General features: G+C 40.6%; 1 protein-coding gene across 8 annotated transcripts in view; it reads right to left on the bottom strand.

The window, feature by feature from the left end:
- The window catches only part of eps8a (epidermal growth factor receptor pathway substrate 8a), a 193,895-nt gene that overhangs the window by 45,362 nt on the left and 123,853 nt on the right, over nucleotides 1-24,680 (bottom strand). For 7 of the 8 annotated variants that reach the window (XM_060843210.1, XM_060843211.1, XM_060843212.1 and 4 more), the window contains 10 exons: nucleotides 24,044-24,193; nucleotides 22,047-22,129; nucleotides 21,459-21,595; nucleotides 20,019-20,092; nucleotides 14,253-14,379; nucleotides 13,671-13,759; nucleotides 13,207-13,281; nucleotides 9,104-9,252; nucleotides 7,603-7,786; nucleotides 332-465 (listed from right to left, as the gene is read on the bottom strand). In XM_060843210.1, coding sequence (XP_060699193.1) covers nucleotides 332-465; nucleotides 7,603-7,786; nucleotides 9,104-9,252; nucleotides 13,207-13,281; nucleotides 13,671-13,759; nucleotides 14,253-14,379; nucleotides 20,019-20,092; nucleotides 21,459-21,595; nucleotides 22,047-22,129; nucleotides 24,044-24,193 — 1,202 coding nt within the window. The remainder of the gene's footprint in view (nucleotides 1-331; nucleotides 466-7,602; nucleotides 7,787-9,103; nucleotides 9,253-13,206; nucleotides 13,282-13,670; nucleotides 13,760-14,252; nucleotides 14,380-20,018; nucleotides 20,093-21,458; nucleotides 21,596-22,046; nucleotides 22,130-24,043; nucleotides 24,194-24,680) is intronic. The other variant, XM_060843215.1, reaches the window with a different exon arrangement.

Consider the following 24,680-nt stretch of genomic DNA (forward strand, 5'->3'; position numbering starts at 1 on the left):
TCTGTGTTAGTATAAAAGAAAATATTGAACATTATCAGTATAAACTTAATATATCACAGAGTAACATGACTGAAGCAGTTAGTGTTTTTTTTTAAAAAGAGAAAAGTTTGGGTTAACATAGCAACATTTTTGGTAATAGCATCACCTTCAGTCCAATTATGTGCTGCATTGGAGAAGTATAATAGATTTTAATCACAACAGTTTCAAGGATTCATAAGAAATTATAAAGGAAAAGGATAAGGACAGGAAATCCTCATGCATATAAAGCTCTTTAAAAACAAAGTCAAGACAACTCTCCACAGCACAATACATATATTCTATCAACCGTTACCTAGCTACATGTCGGCTACTATTTCTCTTAAAGGAAGAATCAGCTGTTCCTTGTTGCCACAGAGATCGTTTCTGGTCATTTGAGTTTCTGAATGCATACCCGTCAGTAGGAAGACAGTCCTGTGAAATGGCTTGCTGCAAAACAGAAAGCAATGAAAGCTGAGCATCAGATAGTGAATCACTAAATAGTAGTAGATAAGCTGAAAAATCAAGCAGCGGTTTGCTAAAACAGCATAATATGGCAAAACCAAAAACTGAAAGAAGTCCTTCTCTTGGTTAACAGAATTGAAGACATTGACTTCTTGGCTTGGGTGACAATCATTAATGAACGATAAAATGAAGCAATTCTTCAATAATGTAATACTGGTTTAGTAACTCGACATGCAGTTGATTTATTCCATTTTTCAAACAAAAACAATTTTTTGGTGCAAGATAGACCAAAATGCAACAGCATCCCCTACTGGTAACAGTAGAATTTTCCTCAAATTATAAAGGTTAACTTTACCAATTTTGGAAATGTCCAGAGCAAATGACCGATTATTTATGTTTTGTTTTCTTCACAGCACACCTTAAAACTCTTGCTAAAAGTCTACAGTATCATTTACTACAGTTCATTATTGGGTTGTGTTTGATTCACACAAGCATAGACCTTCAACATGCACATGTTCCTAACTTCCAAAAATAATGATGACCTATAGAGATCTCCAATGAGTGATCTCAAAACACTTCAATCTTAGACAAGATGAAGGGGTTTATTTGATTACTTCAACATTCACACCAATTCTTGTAATAAGTGTTCAAAATACATCCAGTTCTTTCAAATTTACTCGAAGATGTAGCATTCAGAATAAACTAGGAGAAAGTGAGGACTGCAGATGCTGGGGATCAGACCTTAAAAGTGTGTTGCTGGAGAAGCGCAGCAGGTCAGGCAGCGTCCAATGAGCAGGAGAATCAACGTTTCGGGCATAAGCCCTTCTTCAGGAATGAGGAGAGTGTGCCAAGCAGGCTAAGATAAAGGGACGAGGGACTTGGGGGAGGGGCGTTGGGAATGCAATAGGTGGAAGGTGGTTAAGGTGAGGGTGATAGGCTGGATAGGGGGTGGGGGTGGAGAGGTCGGGAAGAAGATTGCAGGTCAAGAAGGCGGTGCTGAGTCTGAGGGTTGGGACTGAGCTAACATGGGAGCGGAAATGAGGAAGCTAGAGAGATCTGCATTCATCCCTTGTGGTTGGAGGGTTCCTAGGCGGAAGATGAGTTGCTCTTCCTCCAGGCGTCGTGTTGCCATGGTCTGGCGATGGAGGAGGCCAAGGACCTGCATGTCCTTGGCGGAGTGGGAGAGGGAGTGAAAGTGTTCAGCCACGGGGCAGTTGGGTTGGTTGGTGCAGGTGTCCCAGAGGTGTTCTCTGAAACGTTCTGCAAGTAGGCAGCCTGTCTCCCCAATATATACGAGGTCACATTGGGGGCAGCGGATGCAGTAAATGGTGTGTGGAGGTGCAGGTGAATTTCTGATGGATATTGAAGGATCCCTCGGGGCCTTGGCGGAAAGTGAGGGGGGGGGGGGAAGTGTGAGCGCAAGTTTTGCATTTCTTGCGGTTGCAGGGAAAGGTGCCGGGAGGGGAGGTTGGGTTGGTGGGGGGTGTGTGGATCTGACAAGGGAGTCGCAAAGGGAGTGGTTTTTCCAGAACGCTAATAGGGGTGGGGAGGGAAATATATCCTTGGTGGTGGGGTCCGTTTGGAGGTGGCAGAAATGACGAAGGATGATCCGATGTATCTGGAGTTTGGTGGGGTGGTAGGTGAGGACTAGTGGGGTTCTGCCCTGGTGGCGACTGGAGGGGCGGGGCTCAAGGACAGAGGAGCGGGAAGTGGAGGAGATGCGGTGGAGAGCATCATCAACCACGCCTGAGGGGAAATTGCGGTCTTTGAAGGAGGCCATCTGGGTTGTTCATTATTGGAATTGGTCCTCCTGGGAGCAGATACGACGAAGGCGAAGGAATTGGAAATATGGGATGGCGTTTTTACAGGGGGCAGGGTGGGAGGTGGTGTAATCTAGGTAGCTGTGGGAGTTGGTCAGTTTATAGTAAATGTCTGCGTTGATTCTGTCGCCCGAGATAGAAATGGAGGGGTCTAGGAAGAGGAGGGAGGAGTCTGAGACGGTCCAGGTAAATTTGAGGTTGGGATGGAAGGTGTTAGTAAAGTGGATGAACTGTTCAACCTCCTCGTGGGAGCACGAGGTAGCGCCGATACAGTCATCAATGTAGCGGAAGAAAAAGGTGGGGGTGGTGCCAGTGTAGATGGACTGTTCCACATATCCAACAAAGAGGAAGGCATAGCTAGGGCCCATGACTACTCCTTTGGTTTGGAGGAAGTGGAAGGATTGGAAGTAGAAGTTGTTAAGGGTGAGGACCAGTTCAGTTAGTCGAAGGAAAGGGTCAGTGGAAGGGTACTGGTTGGTTCGGCGGGAAAGGAAGAAGCGGAGGTCTTTGAAGCCTTCATGATGGGGGATGGAGGTGTATAGGGACTGGATGCCCATAGTGAAGATAAGGCATTGGGGGCCAGGGAAGCAAAAATCATGGAGGTGGTGGAGGGCGTGGGTGGTGTCCCGAACGTAGGTGGGGTGTTCTTGGACTAAGGGGACAGGACCGCGTCAAGGCATGTAGAAATGAGTTCGGTGGGGCAGGAGCAGACTGAGGCAATGGATCAGCCGGGGCAGTCAGTTTTGTGGATTTTGGGCAGGAGGTAGAAACGGGCGGTACGGGGCTGTGGGACTATGAGGTTGGAGGCGGTGGATGGGAGATCCCTAAGGTGATGAGGTTATGGATGGTCTGGGAGATGATGGTTTGACGGTGGGTGGTGGGGTCATGGTCAAGGGGGCAGTAGGAGGAAGTGTCCGCGAGCTGGCATTCATCCTCAGCAATATAAAAGATCGGTGCACCAAACTACCACCGTGCCTCCCTTGTCTGCCAGTTTGATGGTGAGGTTGGAGTTGCAGCGGAAGGAGTGAAAGGCTGCACGTTCCGAGGGTGAGAGGTTGGAGTGGGTGAGAGGGGTGGAGAGGTTGAGGTGGTCAATGTCACGGCGCCAGTGGGCTATGAAGAGAGCGAGGACAGGTAAGAGGCCAGCACGGGATGTCCAGGTGGATGAGGTGTGTTGGAGGCGGGAGAAGGGGTCCTCAGAGGGTGGGCAGGAGTCCTGGTTGGAGACGTAGGCGCGGAGGTGAAGGCGGCGGAAGAAGTGTTCAACGCTTCGCCGTGTTGAATTCGTTAATCCAGGAGCGTAGGGGGATGAAGCTGAGGCTTCTGCTGAGGACTGATCTTTCATCCTCAGAGAGGGGGAGGTCTGGAGGGATGGTGAAAATACAGCAGGGCTGTGAGCTAGGACCTGGTGTGGGGCTCGAGCTGGGAGTGGGGGCGGGGGTGGGGATTGACACGGGGACAGGGACACATTCGGCGTGGTCAGTGTGGAGGCAAGTGACGTCACTGGGGGCGGAAGTAGATGCTGCGACGGCAACTCTGGGGGCGGAAGTGGCAGTGGCGAATGCAGAAAAGGTGTTGTTCCCGGTGGCTGTGGAACCCGTGGAGGCCGCAAATCTGTCAGCAATGGTCTTCCTGGCGATCGTGGAGGCGGTTGTCTGGGTGGCAATCGCAGTGGCTGCAAGGTCAGTGGGGGCGGAAGTGACATCATGGTTCGCAGCGGCGGTTGCTGCAGCAGCCACATGGTTAATGGCGCCCGAGCGCTTCCGGAAGCCGATGGAAGATTCTGGAACGGTTGAGGAATCCGGAGTGTGGGAGTAAGTACATGAAAGTTTATGGTACTTACTGTCTTTAATTTCCAATATGGCTAGAAAGAACTGTTTGTTTAATGTATGGATTCTTCTGTGGATGAAGAGGAGTAAAGGACCTTTGCAGGTCTGAAAGTGTTGTCCTGAGCTGGGGTAGGACTGACTGTAGGGAAATGTAGGTAGCAGCGCATGGCTGCAAGCGTGGAGCGGAGGATCCAGAGGGAGGTCTGTTGCTGGAGGCTTCGCACCCAACCGCCCCATGGTTGAGCACTTCAATTCCCCCTCCCACTCCGCCAAGGACATGCAGGTCCTTGGCCGCCTCCATCGCCAGACTATGGCAACATGACGCCTGGAGGAAGAGCGACTCATCTTCCGTCTTGGAACCCTCCAACGACAAGGGATGAATACAGATTTCTCCAGCTTCCTCATTTCCCCTCCCCCCACCTTTTCTCAGTCCCAACCCTCTGACTCAGCACCGCCTTCTTGACCTGCAATCTTCTTCCCGACCTCTCCGGCCTATCACCCTCACCTTAACCTCCTTCCACCTATCGTGTTCCCAACGCCCCTCCCCCAAGTCCCTCCTCCCTACCTTTTATCTTAGCCTGCTTGGCACACCCTCTTCATTTCTGAAGAAGGGCTTATGCCAGAAACGTCGATTCTCCTTCTCTTTTGATGCTGCCTGACCTGCTGCATTTTTCCAGCAACACATTTTTTAAGCATTCAGAATAAACACAACTGCATTCAACAATGGTGCTCCAAATGTTTAGAGAAGTATAGAAATGACCACTATATTCTTAACTGATTTTAAGCAAGCAACTGGCACAGAAATGGTACAGATATCTTAATCAGATTTTCTTTGTGCATCACGCTTTTCAAAACTTTTAAAACATCCAAAAGGTTCTTCATAACTCAAGCTATCCCTTTGAAGAGTGGTCATTATTGCTATGTAGAATACAAGGCAACATATGCAAGCATCCTCGAGGTAAACAGCTGGATATTCTTTTAGTTAAGGACTAAATATTAGTCACTGACAGTGAATGAGTTCACACTTTAACTCTTCGGATTGGGACACCAATCTTGAACTTAATCTTTCAGAAGAATATTGCCATTTGAGCCAAAGCTTTTACACTATACCGGTCAAATCCACCTATTTCACTCCTGAAAGCCAACACAAACTATTATTCTTCCACCAATTTAGTTCAAAGGTTTGTTTAAATATTCTGGCACTTCAATGCGTACAAATAAACAGACTGATTGCAAATAGACTGATCTGCATAGGGAGTATGTATCTTGCATATCATTTTCCAAGTCGTGGCACTCTGTCCCTTATATTAAACAAAGAGAGCACTCCACATTTCTGACAGGAGATCGCGACCAGGACTCCTTCTGAAATAGTGCTGAGGTTCATTTCTGAAAATTCTCTTCAAGGGCAGAATGGTCAGATGAAGGCAAACCATATCCCTTTTCACAAAAGTCATCTGCAGCATTCTGGAACTGAAAGGTCCAGAATCACAAACAGCTAATGTCAAACAGTGAGAAAATAAGATGCAAGCTTTGGGCGCCAGGGTCACAGAAGATAGGTTTAAAGGTAGCAAGGCAGCAGTTAAGTGATGTAGTATTTAGCGAGAATTGTGGCAGAGATCGGGTCCAGTGGAAGATGGATGCTGGATCATGTCCCAGGGTAAGGAATGGGGGTGGGGAGGCTTCTAGGTGCACATTCCCTGCCTGTGCGACAGGTACATAGTGGGAGGGAGGCAGGAATTGGTGGTAAGGTCCGAGGGAGTGTTGCTGAACAAAGAGACCTTGGAGTGCAGGTTCATAGCTCCTTGAAAGTGGAGTCGCAGGTAGATAGGATAGTGAAGGCGGCCTTTGCTATGCTTTCCTTCATTGGTCAGAGTATTGAGTACAGGAGTTGGGAGATCATGTTGCAGCTTACAGGACATGGGTTAGGCCACTGTTGGAATATTGCTTGCAATTCTGGTCTCCTTCCCATCGGAAAGATGTTGTGAAACTTTTGAAAGGGTTCAGAAAAGATTTAGAAGGATGTTGCCAGGGTTGAAGGATCTGAGCTACAGGGAGAGGCTGAACAGGCTGGGGCTGTTTTCCTTGGAGCGTCGGAGGCTGAGGGGTTACCTTATAGAGGTTTACAAAATTATGAGGGGCATGGATAGGATAAATAGCCAAAGTCTTTTCCCTGGGGTCATGGAGTCCAGAACTAGAGGGCATAGGTTTAGGGTGAGAGAGGGGAAAGATATAAGAGACCCCGAAGGGGCAACTTTTTCACACAGAGGGTGGTACGTGTATGGAGTGAGCTGTCAGAGGATGTGGTGGAGGCTGGTACAATTGCAACATTTAAGAGGCATTTGGATGGGCCTATGCATAGGAAGGGTTTGGAGCGTTATGGGCCAGGTGCTGGCAAGTGGGACTAGATTGGGTTGGGATATCTGATCGGCATGGATGGGTTGGGCCGAAGGGTCTGTTTCCATGCTGTACATCTCTATGACTCGATGCCATGTGAACTTCAAGGGTACAGGCAGGTTCAAAAGCAAGGTGGGATTGTGGGGATCCAAATGTGCCTTTGGTGCAAGAGCATGAATTTTCCAGATTAACTATTTACTTAATTTCATCAGAAACGTCTAAAGTAGCCAAATTAACTGAAGACTTTCAGAAGTTGACAGGCATAGGAGGAATTTCCCAATGGAAAAATTAATTTCATTGAACAATTCCTTTGAAGTGTGTTACCTCCAGTTTCACATTTCCGATTCACATTTCTACTGTAATGCAACTGTCTGGCCATTGGAACATTCAAATCATTAGCCATTCCTTCATGCAACACTACTTAGCCGATTTAGAAATCCCATGTAGATATTTCTGACAATAGTATTTTCAATTCAAGATCTGTTAGTACAGATTTCAAAAGTAGGGTTTAACTTGTGCTACAATATTTCTCAGCTTATGCACATTTACTAAGCAACTTTTAAGTAATACCTCACATTACCTAGTAAGAAGGGGAAACTATATGTGCCAGTCATGAAATGTTAGAAGCTGACATGCAAGGTAGGATTCTGACAATATAATGGGTATCAGCTACCTCACCTACATTCAGTCCTGAAAAGCAAACTTCATTCCCATGTTTCAATCAATTCATCTTCTCTTTCCTACAAAAATCATCTTGGTTAAATACAGCAGCAAGCAATTACTTCAACTGAAATTACACACATCATACCAGCCTATTGCAAATGATACACAGATCAGGCATTAGGGTTCTTTTTGAAAACAAAGGAATATACAACTGCACAAACAAAATGCATCCATATTACTGCAAACATGATCCTTTTATCAATTCTCAGTATTTGCATTTTATCTTCATTTAGCTTTGACATTGCAAGAAAGAGATACTTTCCAGATAACCAATAAAACAAAATATTAGTCATTACAACGAAGGTAAGGACATAGCTTGAGGATAGATTTTAACCTAAGGTGATACAAATTCATACCTCTTCACTCAGCCTCCTCTGCTCTTCTTGCCTTCGCTGATGTTCTGCATTTGCCACTGATTCAGCTAAATTATTCAGTTCCTGTTCACAAGGTGTGCCCAAAAATGACAATAAAGGAGGTTCCCATCCATTTCTAAAGTGAGGCACGTAAGGGGGAATAAACTGATCTTTCGGCCACTCCGACCTGAAACCAAAAGGTGGATATTAGCAAAACGAATAATTCCTTGCATGTGGAAACACTCACTGACACCATGTGCACATGTTGCAAAACTGAGTCACATCCTTAAGTTCATAACTTGAGAGAATGTAACCATTCCATATAAATAAACTCATACTGACCACATTTCCAGGTTTTAATGCAAGGAGGATATGAAGGATTAGGCAAGCTACATTATGTATTTTGAAAGACAGTTATCTTTCAAGATTGAACATTAAAAGGATTTCCCAGTCGAAGTAAACGACAAACTAGAACAAGTTACAAAATAAAAATCAGATAATTTGTCTACAAAAAGGGCACAGCTCCATATTTTGTCAATTTTCATCAGTTTACTCTAAACAGGAGTCATTGACAGCATGGTACCAGAGCTTGTAAGATCTTATGAAATACAGCAAACTTGATTGTAACCAGCACCTTATGAGCCAACACTCATGATAATCTCACAAATATTATATACATCAAATACTGCAAGCTTACTGCGAATGCAGAGTAGTCAGTTGAGAAGGCTCACTGCTGGTAAGTATTTAAAGCACAACTCAGTTACATAATAAAAAGTATAAGAGTCATGTATTACATTTCTATTACATAGTGTGTGCCTTGACTTCAATTATGTGGGCCTCTTGATCAACCGGAATGTTTGATCAACTGGTACACTCCTGGTCCCATAGGTGCCAGTTCATAAAATATTTACCCTATATTAAAACTAACCGTTTTCCTAGACTACTGCCATGCTCACTTTCTAAAAGCTATTCAGAATAATTAAACAAATGTACATAACGAATTTGCTCATTTCTCAAGTCATTGGTGGGACACAGAAAATTCAACTTTGCACATAAAACTGTAAATAAGACACCACTAGTGCAAAATTAAATTGCCATTTGCTATAACTCTTGTATAGCTTTTGAAATATGTTTAAGTTTTGAAGAAACCAGAAGCACAGCAAATTCAATAAGAGAATGTCAACTTTTAACAAGCTACTTCATGTAATGTGGACACTGCTGAACAGGTCAGAATTGATTAGCTATCCCTAGAACTTATTCAGAAATATTTTCTGATTAAAAATTTACAAGACCAGTGAATAGTACATTACACAAAGACAAAGACAAGGAGGAAGAACAAAAACCTCTTGTTACCAAGCACCTCCATTTGCCTCTCCCCGTCCTCAAATTCACTCAACTTTTCTCTACTCATCCCTCCAAATTAACTATTAGTAATTTCAAGCCCATCACTTTGCATGACATCTTTTTATTAGACACAAGAACATAAGCATTCTAATTGACTTGCCTGGGTTTAGTCCATGTTTCATTCAAGGAAAACCAAATTTCCCTTTCTTCAAGTGTGACGCACGTATTCAGAAAATCTATAGCATCCTTTGTCAAGAGAGGAGAAAGGACAGATCTACCCATTTCTGGGCCACCACTCGTTTGTATGACCTATAACAGAAGAGTTTAAATCTATGTCAGAAATGTACAAAACATTTTTAGCACTGCCCATTGGTATTCATGCCAAAATGGCTTAATTCAATTGATTTTATTTGTTTAATCCTGTTCCAAAGCAAGTAACATCAATATGCTAAAACAAAGTGTTTGCAACCAGAATTTTCCAATAGCAACAAAATAAGGGAGCCAGGCTGTAGAAAGAAAGAGGTGCAGAAATCTTAGAGAGGGCTTTTATATAACATTAGAAGAGTAAGCACATTGCTCACTTCAACTCTTCCCAGGAAGGCCGGCCACATCGTGGCCTCATTCACTTAATAAGCCAACGATGGGCCTTTGCCTAGAATCAATGTCACTTAATATGGGAGTAAGGAAAGGAAAATGACAACTTTTGACTAGTTTTTCAAATATTTGGAAATGAATTGTAAGTGAGTGGCATCTTTTACATTACTGTACACAGGATTGGATTCCATTTAAATTTAAGTTGATGAAATTTGGGAAAACACTTCCTTGGCTCAGTCATACCTACTTGCATGAAGTGAGGATTCTGAACCAATTATTTCAGCCTCAGCACATTGCTGCAGAAGTTCCTTTAGGGAGGAGTGCTGTGTACTCACTTCTTCAACAATTTGACTGCCATTAATAAGCACATTTGACAGTTCAGTACTATTTTCAGTTCCTCCAATAAAGAAGCTGACCATGGCCACATATAGCAAGACCTGGACTAGGCTTGAGGTTGCAAAGTAGCATGTAACATGCAAGACATTTAACAACCAGACAACAAATATTTCCAACAGGAGAATTTCATTCACTGGAGTTAGAGGCTACATCACTGAAAGCACTTAAAAAGGGATGTGGAGAGATTTTTGACATCAAGGAGTTAGACACAAAGGAAGAATTGAAGTCTGGGGCAGATCAGCAATCATCTTTTAGAATGATACGGCAGACTTTAGGAGCTGAATAGCCTACTTCTGCACCTATCACATTCTTGCCGAATTACCTCCCTAGTTGAGGCTACAAAATCAGGCCAGAGATTCTGTATTCTTCCTTTCTGATATGCCAAATTCTGTTCATAACAAAAAGCGCAGAAGTCAGAGTGTGATGGAAAACTTGTCACCAGCTTGCAGCTCCGCCACTCAAAAAATTCAACATCAAAACCAAAACAGCTGTTTGACCACCACCCTCCTCACCTTAAGCATTTACATCTTCCATCAATGATGTATAAAGGAAAGGCTTTAGTATTTGTATGGTGTAGAAGGTACACTGCAAAAGCTTGTCAAGGTTTCTGACAGCATCTTCCAAACACAAAAAGGACAAAGGCATCAAGTGCATAGGTACTTGACCAACTGCAAAATCCCTGCCAAGTCACACTGTAACTTGACATGGAAACTTGTCACCACTCTTTCATCATTGCGAGATCAAAATTCTGGAGTGCCTCAAAAGAAGCGAGTTCCCTCACCATTACCAAGGGCATCAGTTCAATGCAGAGGATCACCAACAGCTTCTCAATGATAATTAGGAATGAGGCATACAAATGCTATAAATGATTATGAAGTACTGAAATCAGTGATGCAATGCAGCTTTTGCTTTAACGAGCCAGGCACTGAAGGCTGGAAACTTAAGGACTGAAATGAACTTGCTGGATCATCATAAGGCTCCCACAAACACTAACTTAGCAGTTCATTTCAGTAATATGATTTGTTTGGGTCTCACATGAGAATTCTGCTGAGCAAACTCGAGGCAAGGCAAAGCAAAGCAATCAGTTTTATTGACAAATTTACTGGCAAAGCATTGAACAAAAGAATTTGGAAGAGCAAAGGAACTTGTGATTATCTTTTCTTTCCTCTATGCCAAGGTCCATATGCAAGCACTTCTGTTAAATGCATCACTCTGAAGTAGAATCCAACCCTGTCTTTAACCTCTGTTTCTTTTTGAAACAAAATCTATTTCCTTTTCTTTAAAGAAGCAAAAGACTACAAATGCAAGTGGTATCAAAACAGATACAAAATATCTTTAAGGTCAGATTGTTGGAGATGAGAACTAGAGCATGGCTACATTGTACAATTACAATTAAAGCTAAACATTCCATTTCCGCACAAGTTGCCTGATATCAGGATAAATTCAGATAGCTTCACTAGCATGCAAGATGGGTCCAGGGTGACCAGCAACTTAACAACTGCAAGACAGTCTGTTGACTAAAGGCCCAGAAGTTTTAAAAACACGTTTGATCAAGTATCACATATGACATTCATTGATAAAATTAAAGCCAATGGAATAGAAAAAGTTATTGCTATCCAGATTTCTTTTTTTAAAACTAGCTCTGGGGTAGAAGAGTTATGATTCTTATTTCTAGACTAGTTGGAGGCATGCAATGGAGTTCCATTGGATTCAGAACCAGGGTGCTACTGTTTTTGATACATATTAATGATCTGAAGGACAGGATATAGTGTTGAAATTTCCAGATGGCACAAAACTTAATTGTAAACAGTTAAAAATCACAACACCAGGTTATAGTCCAACAGGTTTGCTTCCAATTAAACCTGTTGGACTATAACCTGGTGTTATGTGATTTTTAACTTTGTACACCCCAGTTCAACACCAGCATCTCCAAATTATTATTGTAAACAGGAAGCAAGCATATAGATTTCACAAAAATTAGTCAGACAGGTGGGACGGTGTGCATGTGGCAAAATAAATGTCAAGGAGAAAGTGAGGACTGCAGATGCTGCTGAGTCAGAGTCAAAAGGTGTGGTGTTGGAAAAGAACAAGTCAGGCAGCATCCAAGGAGCAGAAGAGTCAATGTTTTGGGCACAAGTCCTTTGTCAGAAATATTTAAGTGGAAGGGGGCAGAGATAAATGGAGGTGGGCAGGGGGGAGAAAGCGAGTAGCTGGGAAAGCAATAGGTGAATGCAGGCAGGGGCAGTTTCAAGCAGTGTTATCTTTCGATAGGTGGAATGAGCAGGGACAATCCATTTAAAATACCATTTTAAAGACTGAAAGAACAGAGAAACTTAATGGAATGCATGGAAGCCAGATTAATAAGACAGTAAATAAAATATATGGATTCCTGATTTTTAAGAGAGTGGTGTAAGTACCAAGGGAAGAAAGAAAAGCAAGAAAGTTATAACTAATCTAATAAAAGCAAATTACTGCGGATGCTGGAATCTGAAACCAAGAGAGAAAAAACTGGGAAATCTCAGCAGGTCTGGCAGCATCTGTAAGAGAAAAAAGCTGATGTTTCCAGTCTAACTGACCTTTTGTCAAAGCTTTGACAAAGGGTCAGTTAGACTCTAAACGTCAGCTCTTTTCTCTCCTTACAGGTGCTGCCAGACCTGCTGAGATTTTCCAGCATTTTCTCTGTTGGTTATTACTAATCTAAGCTGGTATTACAGTCTTCAGAGGAAACAAGATAAAAATGTTTATGAACCATGAACAGTTTAGGTAACAAGGAATTGCTCTTAATGGATGGTTGTTTGATAACTACAGCAAAGGTGATTCACAAAAGACTAAGTAATCATGAGGAAAAACTTTTTATGCAAAGAGATGGCATGCATTCAATGATGGAGTGTTAAATATTAATTCACAAATAGCCTTCAAAATTAAATTGGATAAGTACTTGAGAAAATATTGTAGAGTTTTGGAAAAAAAGCAGGGAGTGGGAGCAACTGTATTGCTCTTTGAAACAGCCAGCATACAGGTCTTTCTGTGCTGCACATGTTCTTTTTTATTTTAAGACAATGCCTGAATCCCAAGGAATGAAGGAGATCGATCCAACAGGCTATTTGCGAGGTAATACAAGCTGTAAATGTTCAACTACATTCGCAGACTTGAAATATTTGACAAATGACTATTCAAAAGCTGTTAAATTGACAGTGGCCCAAGATAATGTCTTCAACTGATTTTTCATTTAAGTATCTGTTCTGTATGAATACCAACATTTTGTAAACTTACCATGTTCAGAGGCGTAAACAAGAAGTGCACTAGGTCAACTGCACTAGGGTTCTGAATATGCGTTCTCAGTTTAGCCTATAACAAAATAAAAAGAAAACATTTATTGAAGAATAAATCCAAACATGTCATAACCAACCCTTTTAAAAGGTCTCAAACTGCAAAAAATGTTACATTTCTTATGATAGCCTGATTTTCAAGCTAATATTTTTACTATAATAAAGAGATGCACAAGACTGCTCCTTACTACTTCAACAATTATATTTTCTAACTGTCTGAACCTGGTCACAACCGTAATAATGAAAATGCAGAAATCTTAATTTTTAGGGTATGCATTATAATTGCCAAACAAAAAAGAACCGTGATAACACAGGAACCTACTACTGAATACTACACAAAGGCACGGTTTTATAAATATCCAAAACAACCTTAAATCAAGCTTACATGCTTTAAAAACAATGACTCACCAGGAGATTAAATGCATGCTTGAATTTCTGAAAACAGTCAATGAACTCATCTTGTGAAGGTGGCTTTGCCCGGAGTGTCAGAACACCCTCTAATGAAGGGGGTTGGTGCACAAAAGAGAAAAAACATTCTAATATTAATGCCTCTTAAACTAGCATTTTAAGATGGATACTTAACAGGGAAGAGACGAAAGAGAACAGTACATAAATCAATTTCACATCATTAAACAGTGTTTGTTTGTATCATGACAGTATCAAATCAGAGACAAATTCCATTTAGTATCTATTTTACATATCCCTTATAAATGCAAAATTCATACACATTAATCAAGGACATTTCATCACAAATGCTCATTAATAAATTGAAAATAGCTATGAACACAAGCAAAAAAGAGAATTCTTCTCAAATGAATCCATGTGAACTGTGCTTCGATACCATAATTTTCTAAGCAGCATGTTTAGACAGCTTTGATTTTGAGAAAAGTCACTTTTTCAAAAAATAGTTTTCAGGCTACCACATTTCCTCTAATACCTAGGTACTTTACAGCACAAGTAAATTTCACTAAGCTGAAAAACATGACTTACCTCCTGGTCCCTTCTTTTTGCTTTTCTTTGATTTCTTCCGTTGAGAAAGCTGAGAGAAGGCTTCGGCAGCTTTTTGAAGTTTGATGACAAATGCTTCTACGTCATCCAAAACATGGTTCAAAATTTGCTAGTTACAAAAAAATTAAATAGAGTTTTAGGAAAATCAACATGGCAATACTTAAAACTTAGAAAGCACCTTTATTATTTAGCGAGCATCAAGTTTTATTACTGCAACAGATTAATCAGTTAGTAACTTTATCAAGCTTTGTTTTAAATTTTCACAAATCAATCCAAATGAAATGCATACTTGTGACCAACAGTTCCAAGCATTTGCCATGCCCAAACATTTGACTGACATTTGGAGGTGATGACCAAGGGTGTAGATGACAGTGGTGCAGTTGATGTACTTCAGCAAAGTGGGCGGCACGGTGGCACAGTGGTTAGCACTGCTGCCTCACAGCACCTGTAGACCCGGGTTCAATTCCCGCCTCAGGCGACTGACTGTGTGGAGTTTGCACGTTCTCCCCGTGTCTGCGTGGGTTTCCTCCGGGTGCTCCGGTTTCCTCCCACAGTCACAAAGATGTGCGGGTCAGGTGAATTGGCCATGCTAAATTGCCCGTAGTGTTAGATAAGGAGTAAATGTAGGGGTATGGGTGGGTTGCGCTTCGGCGGGTCGGTGTGGACTTGTTGGGCCGAAGGGCCTGTTTCCACACTAAGTCTAATCTAATCTAAAAAAAGTCTTACATTGGAGACTGATAAAGAAGTTAAAAACACTTGGGGATCCAGGTAAGTCAGCAAATAGGAACCAAAATTGGTTTAGTAGTAGGGGACAGAGCAAATTCAACATTATGAGAGACTAGAGGCCAATGTCCAATGGTGTACCACACAGATCAACAAATTTGTGAAGCGCTATTTTTTTTGGGGGAGTTTTGGTTAACTCAACTAGCTCAACATGTGATTTGTGATGCAAAGTAGCAGCATCAGCGTGAATTCAATCCCTGCACCAACTGAGGTTGCTATGAAGTTCCCACCTTCTCAATCTCTCCCATTGCCTGAGGTATTGTGACCCTCAGGTTAAACCACCACTAGTCACCTCTTTCTCATGATAGCAGCCAGTAGGTTGCTACGGTCCAGTTATCTTTAAACCACAGGAATTAGGGTGGGACTGTTAAATCGCTCACGACACACAAATAATATTGAAGAAAACATGGAGGCAATGATAAGTATGCAGATGACACAAAGATTGGCCAGTAGCTAACAGTGAGGAAGACCATCTTTGGTTATGGGAGGATATCAATAGATTGGTCAGGTGGGCAGATCAGTGGCAGGTGGAATTTAACCCTGCTAAGTATGAAGCAATACACTTTAGATGAGTTAACAAGTCAAAAGGAGTAATCAAGAGATAGCAAGACACTAGAAAGCTCAGAAGAACGCAGGAATGTTGGGATGCTTGTCTACAGCTCCCTGAAGGCAGCAGAACAGGTTAACAAAGTAATTAAAGATAGCATTCGGGACACTAGCCTTTATCAGTCAAGACAGATCACAAGAGCACAGGGGTTATGTTGGAATTGTATAGGACTTGGGTTAGGCTACAACCAGACCACAGTAGGTGCCATCTGATTACCAGCATGTGATTGCACTGGTGAGGGTGCTGCCTGGGAAGGAGCAGTTTACCTTTGAAGAAAGGCTGGATAAACTGAGGTTGTTTTCTTTGAAGTAGAGAAGGCCAAGTGGGGACCTGATTGAGGTGTACAGTCGGTTCTGCTATAATGCATGTTTCTTCAATGTGAATTGGCTTTAACACAATTGAAGAAATTAGACTGTTATTTGTAGAACGCAAACTTTCCTTACCTGTATTGGTTATAATGCAATTCCAGTCCCATTAGTTTAAATGACACGGCTATTGTGCGATTTTCTTATAACATGAGATCACACCAGAACAAAACTATTGCATTATATTAGAACCGACTACATAAGATTATGAGGGGCAAGGGGTGGATTGAAAACTGCAGTTACCTCAGTTAGAAGTAAGTAACAAGGGTACATAATTTTCAAGTGAAAGGCAGCAAGTTTAGAGGGGATTGGAGGTAAAATGTTTTCACTCAGGATGGTAGAATCTGGAAAGCACTGCCCGGGAGGATGGTTGAGGTTTCTTTTAAAATATAGGTGGATAAATACGTGAAATGTTGTAACATTTAAGGCTACAGATGAAGTACTGGAAAGAGAGACTAGTGGAGATTAAGGTTACTTTTTTAAAATCAATGCAGACTTGATAGGTTGAAGGGCCTTTTCGGAATGATTTTATAATTCATGGTCTGAAGAACACTAAATTATGAAAAATTTAAAAATGAAAAATGCACTGGATTAGATTTTGCATAATTAAACTAAATACATAATCAGATCAAATCCTGACAGGCTTGTTACAAAATTAAAAAGTTATCGCACGAGATGTGATAGATTTAGTAATATAGTCAGAGCTATTGCATGCAGACTCATTTACAGTACATTATTTAAAATAAACATTTGCCTGACTTTCTGCTGCAGAGAGACTGGATTACATTTATGCTTTTTTTAAAAAACAGCTCTGCCTGTCACATCATATTCTCTGCCCTGGTCTCAGGTCAAGAGGCATTCACAAAGGTTTCTGGACGGCGTGGAATCATCCCACCACAAACTGACCTTCCTGTGCATTTCCCACATGTTTCTGTCCATCAGCTCCTGATGTACATCTGATCATTCCAGAGACAAAATTTGGGTTTGTGTCAGTGAATATGGTCAAGAGGATTGCTAGTGTTTAAGATAGATGAACATAGTGGGTCTTCGTGCACATGACAAGTTCTGAGAGGGCGCAGTGATGAGCCATCTCACATGGTGCCTTATCCTTGCAACTTTCGCCATGTCTTGACTGGAGATAACTTTCACCAGAGACAAATCTCTGCTGTAAAGTAACATCTGTTCATAAGACATAGGTGACCTGTACAGCCAAAGCTAGCAAGCATTGCTGAGAGCTTGAACATGAACGTGGCATGGACAGTGCAGTGAAACAACTAACTTAATATGGCTCCTGGCATCCATCAGTGTCCCCTTGTGGGGCTATGTATCAGTTATTTTGAATAGGAATAATGAATGGATAGGATGAATACCCCAGGTCTTTTGTCTGAGGGTGAGAGAGTCCACAACTAGAGGGCATAAGGTGAGGGGAAAATGTTTAGAGATGACTGGGTAACATTTTCATGGTGTGAGTGGTGCATCTATGAAACGAGGTGTCAGAGGAAGTGGTGGAGATGGGCACAATTACAACATTTAAAAGGGGTCCAGATGGTATATAAATAAGAACGGTTGAGGGGGATATGGAATAAGTAGGAGTAGGATAGTTTGGAATATCTGGTCAGCATGGATGAACTGCACTGAAGGGCCTGTTCCCATGGTTCTATGACTAAGTATTTTCCTGCTTTTGCCTACTGTTATCCATCTGACTTTGAGATGAAAATAAATTGGTGTGTGCACATAATATGCTAGTGACCTGTTGGCCAAAAGACAATGAGTAATTAATCAAATCAATCCCAATTTAATAAATCAGTACAAAAAGGCATTGGGTAAAAATTGCCTTCAGAGTCATACAGCATGGTAATGCACCTTTCAATCCAACTAGTCCATGCCAAACATAATCCCAAACTGAACTAGTCCCACCTGCCTGCTCTGGACCGATATCCCTCTAAACATTTCTTATTCATGTGTCTATCCAAATGTCTTTTAAACATTTTAAGTGGACCCAGATCCATCACTTTCTCAGGAAGTTCATTGCACACACGAACCACTAAAGAGATTTGTCACTTGTCTATTTTTAAATCTCTCTCCTCTCACCTTAAATGTGCCCCCAGTCTTGAAATCTCCCATCCTAGGGAGAAGACAACTGCTATTAACCCTACCTATATCCCCCATGATTTTGTAAACTTCTAAAGAGTCACCTCTCAACATCCTATGCTCCAGGCAAAAAGGTCTCAGCTTATCTAGCCTTCCTTTATAACTTAAAACTTCTATTCCTGGCAATACCCTGGTAAATCTCTTCTGAATCCTCTCCAGCTTGGTAATATCCTTCTTATAACTGGTCAGCCAGAACTGGATGCAGTATTCCAGAAGAGGAATCCTGAAGAAGGGCTCATGCCTGAAACGTCGATTCTCCTGCTCCTTGGATGCTGCCTGACCTGCTGCGTTTTTCCAGCAACACAGTTTCAGCAATGAAATCAAATGTGCCAAACACCTTTTTAACTACCCTGTCTATGTGATGCAAATGTCAAAAAGAATTATGTATCAAGACAACTTATTAGTGGGAATCAGTTGTGCTCACAATATTATTGGCAAATCACCATAAGATCTTCACTCAGAATCTGAGCCGCAGATTTGAAAGAAGGGACATAAGATAATGAGAAAGCTGGTTTAGATTTAGAAAAGGAACTCAAGTCTAATCCTTCATAAAGGTGGTGAGATACGTTATTGTTAACATGAATGCTTTACATGAACTTTGATGATAGTTTACAATGCTTGTAGAAGGAAAATTTGAAAATATATTAATGGAGTTTCGCACAAAAGTAAAAGAAATTCATTGGATAAGAAAAACATATGTAATTTGACCCGCGGAATGTTAACAAAAGTTTTCCATTGAAAGACGAAGTACCAAAAGTGATCCAAATTTCAGAATGGACCATTTTACAGTCTTTTGAAACTCAAACAATTATTCAAACATTATTTCAAGAGTTTGTAAGAATTCCAAATGATTTAAATGAAATTAAAAACTCAAATTATGCAGTGAAAATTAAACCCAACAAAAGAGATGCCAGGGATGCTATTTTAGTTTGATATATCAGTTAAAGCTGTGTGTAAGGAAAAGTACCAATAATCTTTAGAGAACTGAAATTAAGTTTGCCAATAAACATTCAATAGATGCCTAGTACAATATTTAGACTATACTACTTTCAAACATGTTTGTCGACCTAACAATGTATTGAATTACTGGCATTAATGGTTGAAACACACGGAAAAGTAACATAGATTTGTCTTCACAATTCTCTAATACAAAGAGTGAGTGGTAAAAATAAGTCCTTTATTAGATTTTGTGCAAGAACAAAGGAAGCTTCGTAGAGAAGACTGGTGTTACACTGCTTTGAACGACACAAGATAACGCTGATTGTTGGTGATACCACTATTGGTTGTGCATTTTTACTTTGCCAGTTGAATTTCAAGATTAAAGGTCAATTGTCAACAATGACAATTAAATCTGAACAAAAGGTGAACAGGAATGTCTGGGAACATTTTGTAGTCTTTTGTTTCAGTTTATATCTCTACTATCTTCCTGGGCACTGAAATAAACAGTATGAATTAATATAAGCAAGGAAGTTAATTACAAGTAGCAGCCAATTCCAAAGTTATTTTTTGTTTTTCAAATGAACAAGAAACATTGAAGATATTAATCTTGTTCTTTTCCGAATGATTTTTAAAAAGCACACTCTGAAATTAATTGTTTTGCAAACTTTGCATTTGTCTTTTACATACAACATGGCAATTCATTTACGTGTATCATTTCGATTAAATCGAGTCAAAGTGATCTCAGCATCGATTCCATTAAATGTAATAATAAGCCATTTTAACCAAAGCAAAAAAAAGTCAGTTTTCCTCAAAATGCCATTTGTTAAAAATGTACATTTAAAATACTGAAAGTCAACAAAAATATGAAACTTTTTGGGGAAAAAAAATATAATACACTCTTACCACATCTCTGTCAATCCTGACTGCTGCCATATCTGGAGTTTCTTCAGGTTCATGAATAACCTTCTGTTTTTCATCTATTGAGAAAACAATATCATAATAAAAACCATCTTATGCATATTTTCTACACCATTTTTGAAAAGCTGACAACTTTGTATAATGACAGTTCCTTTGCAGAACAGTATGTAGTGATCACTGTACAGCATTGTAATAACGTCTAACAAATACAGACAGTACAATAAAGTCAATGCTGGTACAGCATGTAACAAAGATTTTACCTTTTATTTACCTTTTATTAAATAATGACATTAAGGAATTTCACTGTTGACAAATGAAACATCTAATTGTTAGACATCCAAGGTCAAAGAAAGAGCAAAGAAAGGCTTCAAATCATGATTATCTTTCACAATCAAGGTATTTTAAATGCTTTATGGTCAGTGAAATATTTCTGGTGCAATCCTGTTACAAAGCGGAATTGTGGCCAATTTGTTAGGAGCTCCCACAAACAGCAATGTGAAGACGTCTAGATAATCTGTTGTGATGTTAATTGAAGAAAAATATTGGCCATGACATTGGGATATTCCTCTGCTCTCCTCAAAATGGCCAAGGGAATCTTACATTCAGAGGTTTCAGATGTTTCATCCAAAAGACAGTGGTTTCTACAGTGCAGCATTCCCTCCATAACATAATATTAAATATCCTCAATCAAATGCAACATTGTTCTATAGTAACCTAAGTATCCTTTACTTTAGCCCAGCTATGTGCCTTAGTCCTACACTGCTTTGCCCTGGGTGATGTGAGCTTCATGTTGTTGGAGCTGAACCTATCCAGGCAAGTGGTGATTATCCCATTAAGTTCCAGATTTATACTTTGCAGATGGATGGAAGGCTTTATTAAGTAAGGAGGTGGGGCACTTGGCAAAGAATATACAATCTCTGACCTATTCCCATAACCACTGTATTTGCCTGGTACAGTTAAGTTTGTGATCAACGAGAGTCTCTTCTCCCCTTCCTACCCTGCTGGAAAAACTCTAAGACATTTATAATTCATGTGGCTTGAAAGTTTTTCACATAGTAGCTGAAGCTGAAATGCTGTCCAGTTACATAAAAGCTCAACTGTATTTCAGCACATAAGCTAACACACACACACACACACACACACACACACACACACACACGTAAATGGTAATAAATAGGTACTACCAGGTCACAGAACTACTAAACTAAAACAAGGTCTGACAGCAGCATAGAAAATTGCTGGTTCAGTAATGCTTTAAACCAAAGCAACATCATTAACAATGTTTCCTGTGTTCTGACTACTTGGACAGCTAGTATTTTTGCAACTTGCCTTTGCAATTAAACTTTCAACATGCCAAATATCACCTCTGATTTTACACGATGCACAAATGTTCACATCAACTTGTTTTTAATCAAACCTAATTACCTTGTTCAGGTAAGGCCCAAGCTGACCAGGCTGCTACTCGACTCCTAACATCCACCTGTGTAATAGTTCCTGGAGGTACAGGGGCTGGGGCACTTGGTGGTGGTGGGATGGAGGAATTACCTGCATTTATAATCTTTCTGTAGGCAATTAAAAACAAAAAATGTCATTCCTTCAGAACACAAAAAGGACACAATGGATGTTATAGATTACATGACAGTTGACATTCACCTTTCTACATAGGAAGTAAAATGACAGTTATTGAAACAGATCATGTGGCATCAACCTAGTTGCAAATATTCCTTAAAGGAAAAATTCTTATCCGGATATTTTTGTTGCTTTTCTTTTTACCTTAAGTGGGGAAGTTGAATTTTACATGCAATACATCATAAACCTTTTGGATAATCAGAAAGTGAAGTTATAAAGATTCCAAATTGCATATGGCTGATTATTTAGATGGCAAATTATGTCTATAAAAATATGAATCACTCAACTGGAATTCTGAACAGAATTCTGAACAATACTCATGTGTGCATTATGCACATCTCATCAAACCCTGGCTTAGTCCAAATAAGAGGATAAGATTAGTACCTCAAAGTGTCAGGCCTTCTCTTCTGCTTGTTACTTTTACTGTCACTGATTGCACTTTCAATATCTGCATGGATCAGATCAGCCTGAAAAAAAACCAAGATTTAAAACGGAGTCGGATAACGCCACTTCACAAAGTCTGTAGCGATAAACAATTTGTGTGGAACACATCTGTGCAAACAAAATATCCAGGAGCTGGAGTAACCTTTTACAGCCTTGGATTAGCAGTTGTTTTTGAAGTAAACTTGCTGAATGGTCAACATTTTGTATTTTTATTGCATGCTTCACACTTTGACACAAGGCATAATGCCTGAATTATCAAGCTAGATGTATAAGCCCTGTTCCCAGTTCCAATTTCAAAAAATTTATTTCTGGAAAAAATGCATCTCTTCAGAGCGCTGGTAACACTGAAGGATGCACTGAATATCTCAAAGGCACATGACATAGTATAAATATTACGTGATGTTATTCAGAATGATACAGGTTTTGTCCTGAAGAATTTGTTGCAAAATGTATTGTCAATTAACCATAACTTCGGTTTCATACAAAGCAGCTGAAATCAAACAAAGTACTCATAGTCATAGAGATGTACAGCATGGAAACAGACCCTTCGGTTCAACCCGTCCATGCTGACCAGGTATCCCAACCCAATCCGAGTCCCACCTACCAGCACCCGGCCCATATCCCTCCAAGCCCTTCCTATTCACATTCCCATCAAAATGCTTCTTAAATGTTCCAATTGTACCAGCCTCCACCACTTCCTCTGGCAGCTCATTTATTATCCACACTACTCTGTGTGAAAAAGTTGCTCCTTAGGTCTCATATCTTTCCCCTCTCACCCTAAACCCATGCCCTCTAGTTCTGGACTCGCTGACCCCAGGGAAAAGACTTTGCCAATTTACCCTATCCATCCCCCTCATAATTTTGTAAATCTCCTATAAGGTCACCTCTCTGCCTCTGACGCTCCAGGGAAAACAGCCCCAGCCTCTCCCTATAGCTGAAATCCTCCAACCCTGGCAACATCCTTGTAAATCTTTTCTGAACCCTTTCAAGTTTCACAACATCTTTCCGATAGGAAGGAGACGAGAATTGCATGCAATATTCCAACAGTGGTCTAACCAATGTCATGTACAGCCGCAACATGACCTCCCAACTCCTGCACTCAATACTCTGACCAAGGAAAGCATACCAAAACACCTTCTTCACTACCCTATCTACCTGCGACTCCACTTTCAAGGAGCTATGAACCTGCATTCCAAGGTGTCAAATATTACCAGAAACATAAATATAAAGATTCAATAACCTTTTGCATAAAACATTTCACAAATCATTGTAATAGTCAGTGTAATAGAGATGTACAGCATGGAGTAATATTTTAAACAACTTTATAAAAAGTCATGCTGTTTTCAAGAAATTGTTAATTGAAATACATACGCTATTATCAAAGTAGCATTTCTACGACAAAAAAGATTTTGTTCACCAATTAAGAAAAAGCAGAGAATGAGACAACTTCTTCAGCAACAGCAATTTGTGTTATAGAATTAAGCAGAGAGTAATCTAGTAGCAATTTATTTGACTGCCAGGTTAGTTCAGCACAGCATGTGTGTTCATATTTTGGGCAACCAGCCTGAAGAAGAGTTGCCAAGTATTGATCAAACACGAGTCCACTTGGGTCACTTTCACCTCTTCCCATTCTAGCTCGCTTAGAACATTTTTGTCAAGGACTGAAATGAAGTCACTCCCAGTACAGCAAACATTGAATTTAAGACGGGGTGAAGTATGGAGACCAGCACAAGAACTATCTACTGTACATAAACAAGATGGAAAAGAAAAAGTATTTAAAATTTCCAAGTATTTGAATACTTCTTTACTGCTTTAGCACCAGTCTTTGACTTAAATGTTGATGTATGTATTGAGTGTGACCCAACATGTTACAAATCTGCATAGGACATGAATATCGAATCAGGTTATTTGTTATAGAAAGCAAAACAATTACAAACCTTAACTTCATCACATTGGAAAAGGTGAATGTCTGGTTTGCCTTGGCCAGATTCTTTACAAATGAGCGCCAGAATGGAGTCGTAGTTACAGGCATTCATCACAGACTGACAATGCTGGATTGTGTTAAAGGGGAAGTGCTCCAACTCATTCTACGATGAAAGCATACAAAATTACTCTTTTAATCTGGGCTATTAAAGTCTTTTTTCACTTTTTCCTTCAGTCTACGCTCCTGTTTTTCACACTTAATTCTTTCCGTATCTCTAGATACAGCCAATGAGGCAGGAAAAAGACATTAATTTGCAGACCTTGGCCACTGTCACTGCCCTTCTGAACTGTTGGATGTTACCTGAAAGGAACCTCATTTTAACTGTCTCAGAAGTGAATCCAAATATTCTTCTACTCTCAAGTCCACGCCTTCTTGCTGTGGAATATATCAAGCTTTTGCCTTTCTCAACACATTCACAAATCCAAGTCATACCCTTTCCAAGTGAAAAACTAACCGAAGTTTTAACTACTTAGTTCATATACAAATCTCAAGGCAATTTAAATTCTTCTTTCTCATGATGCCTTTGAAACTAAAATATTCCTGCTTTCACAGAGTCACCAAAAAGAAGCATTCTCAAGTAGTACTAATCT

Source organism: Hemiscyllium ocellatum, chromosome 23 (assembly GCF_020745735.1).
Source record: "Hemiscyllium ocellatum isolate sHemOce1 chromosome 23, sHemOce1.pat.X.cur, whole genome shotgun sequence".
Lineage (NCBI taxonomy): Eukaryota > Metazoa > Chordata > Chondrichthyes > Orectolobiformes > Hemiscylliidae > Hemiscyllium > Hemiscyllium ocellatum.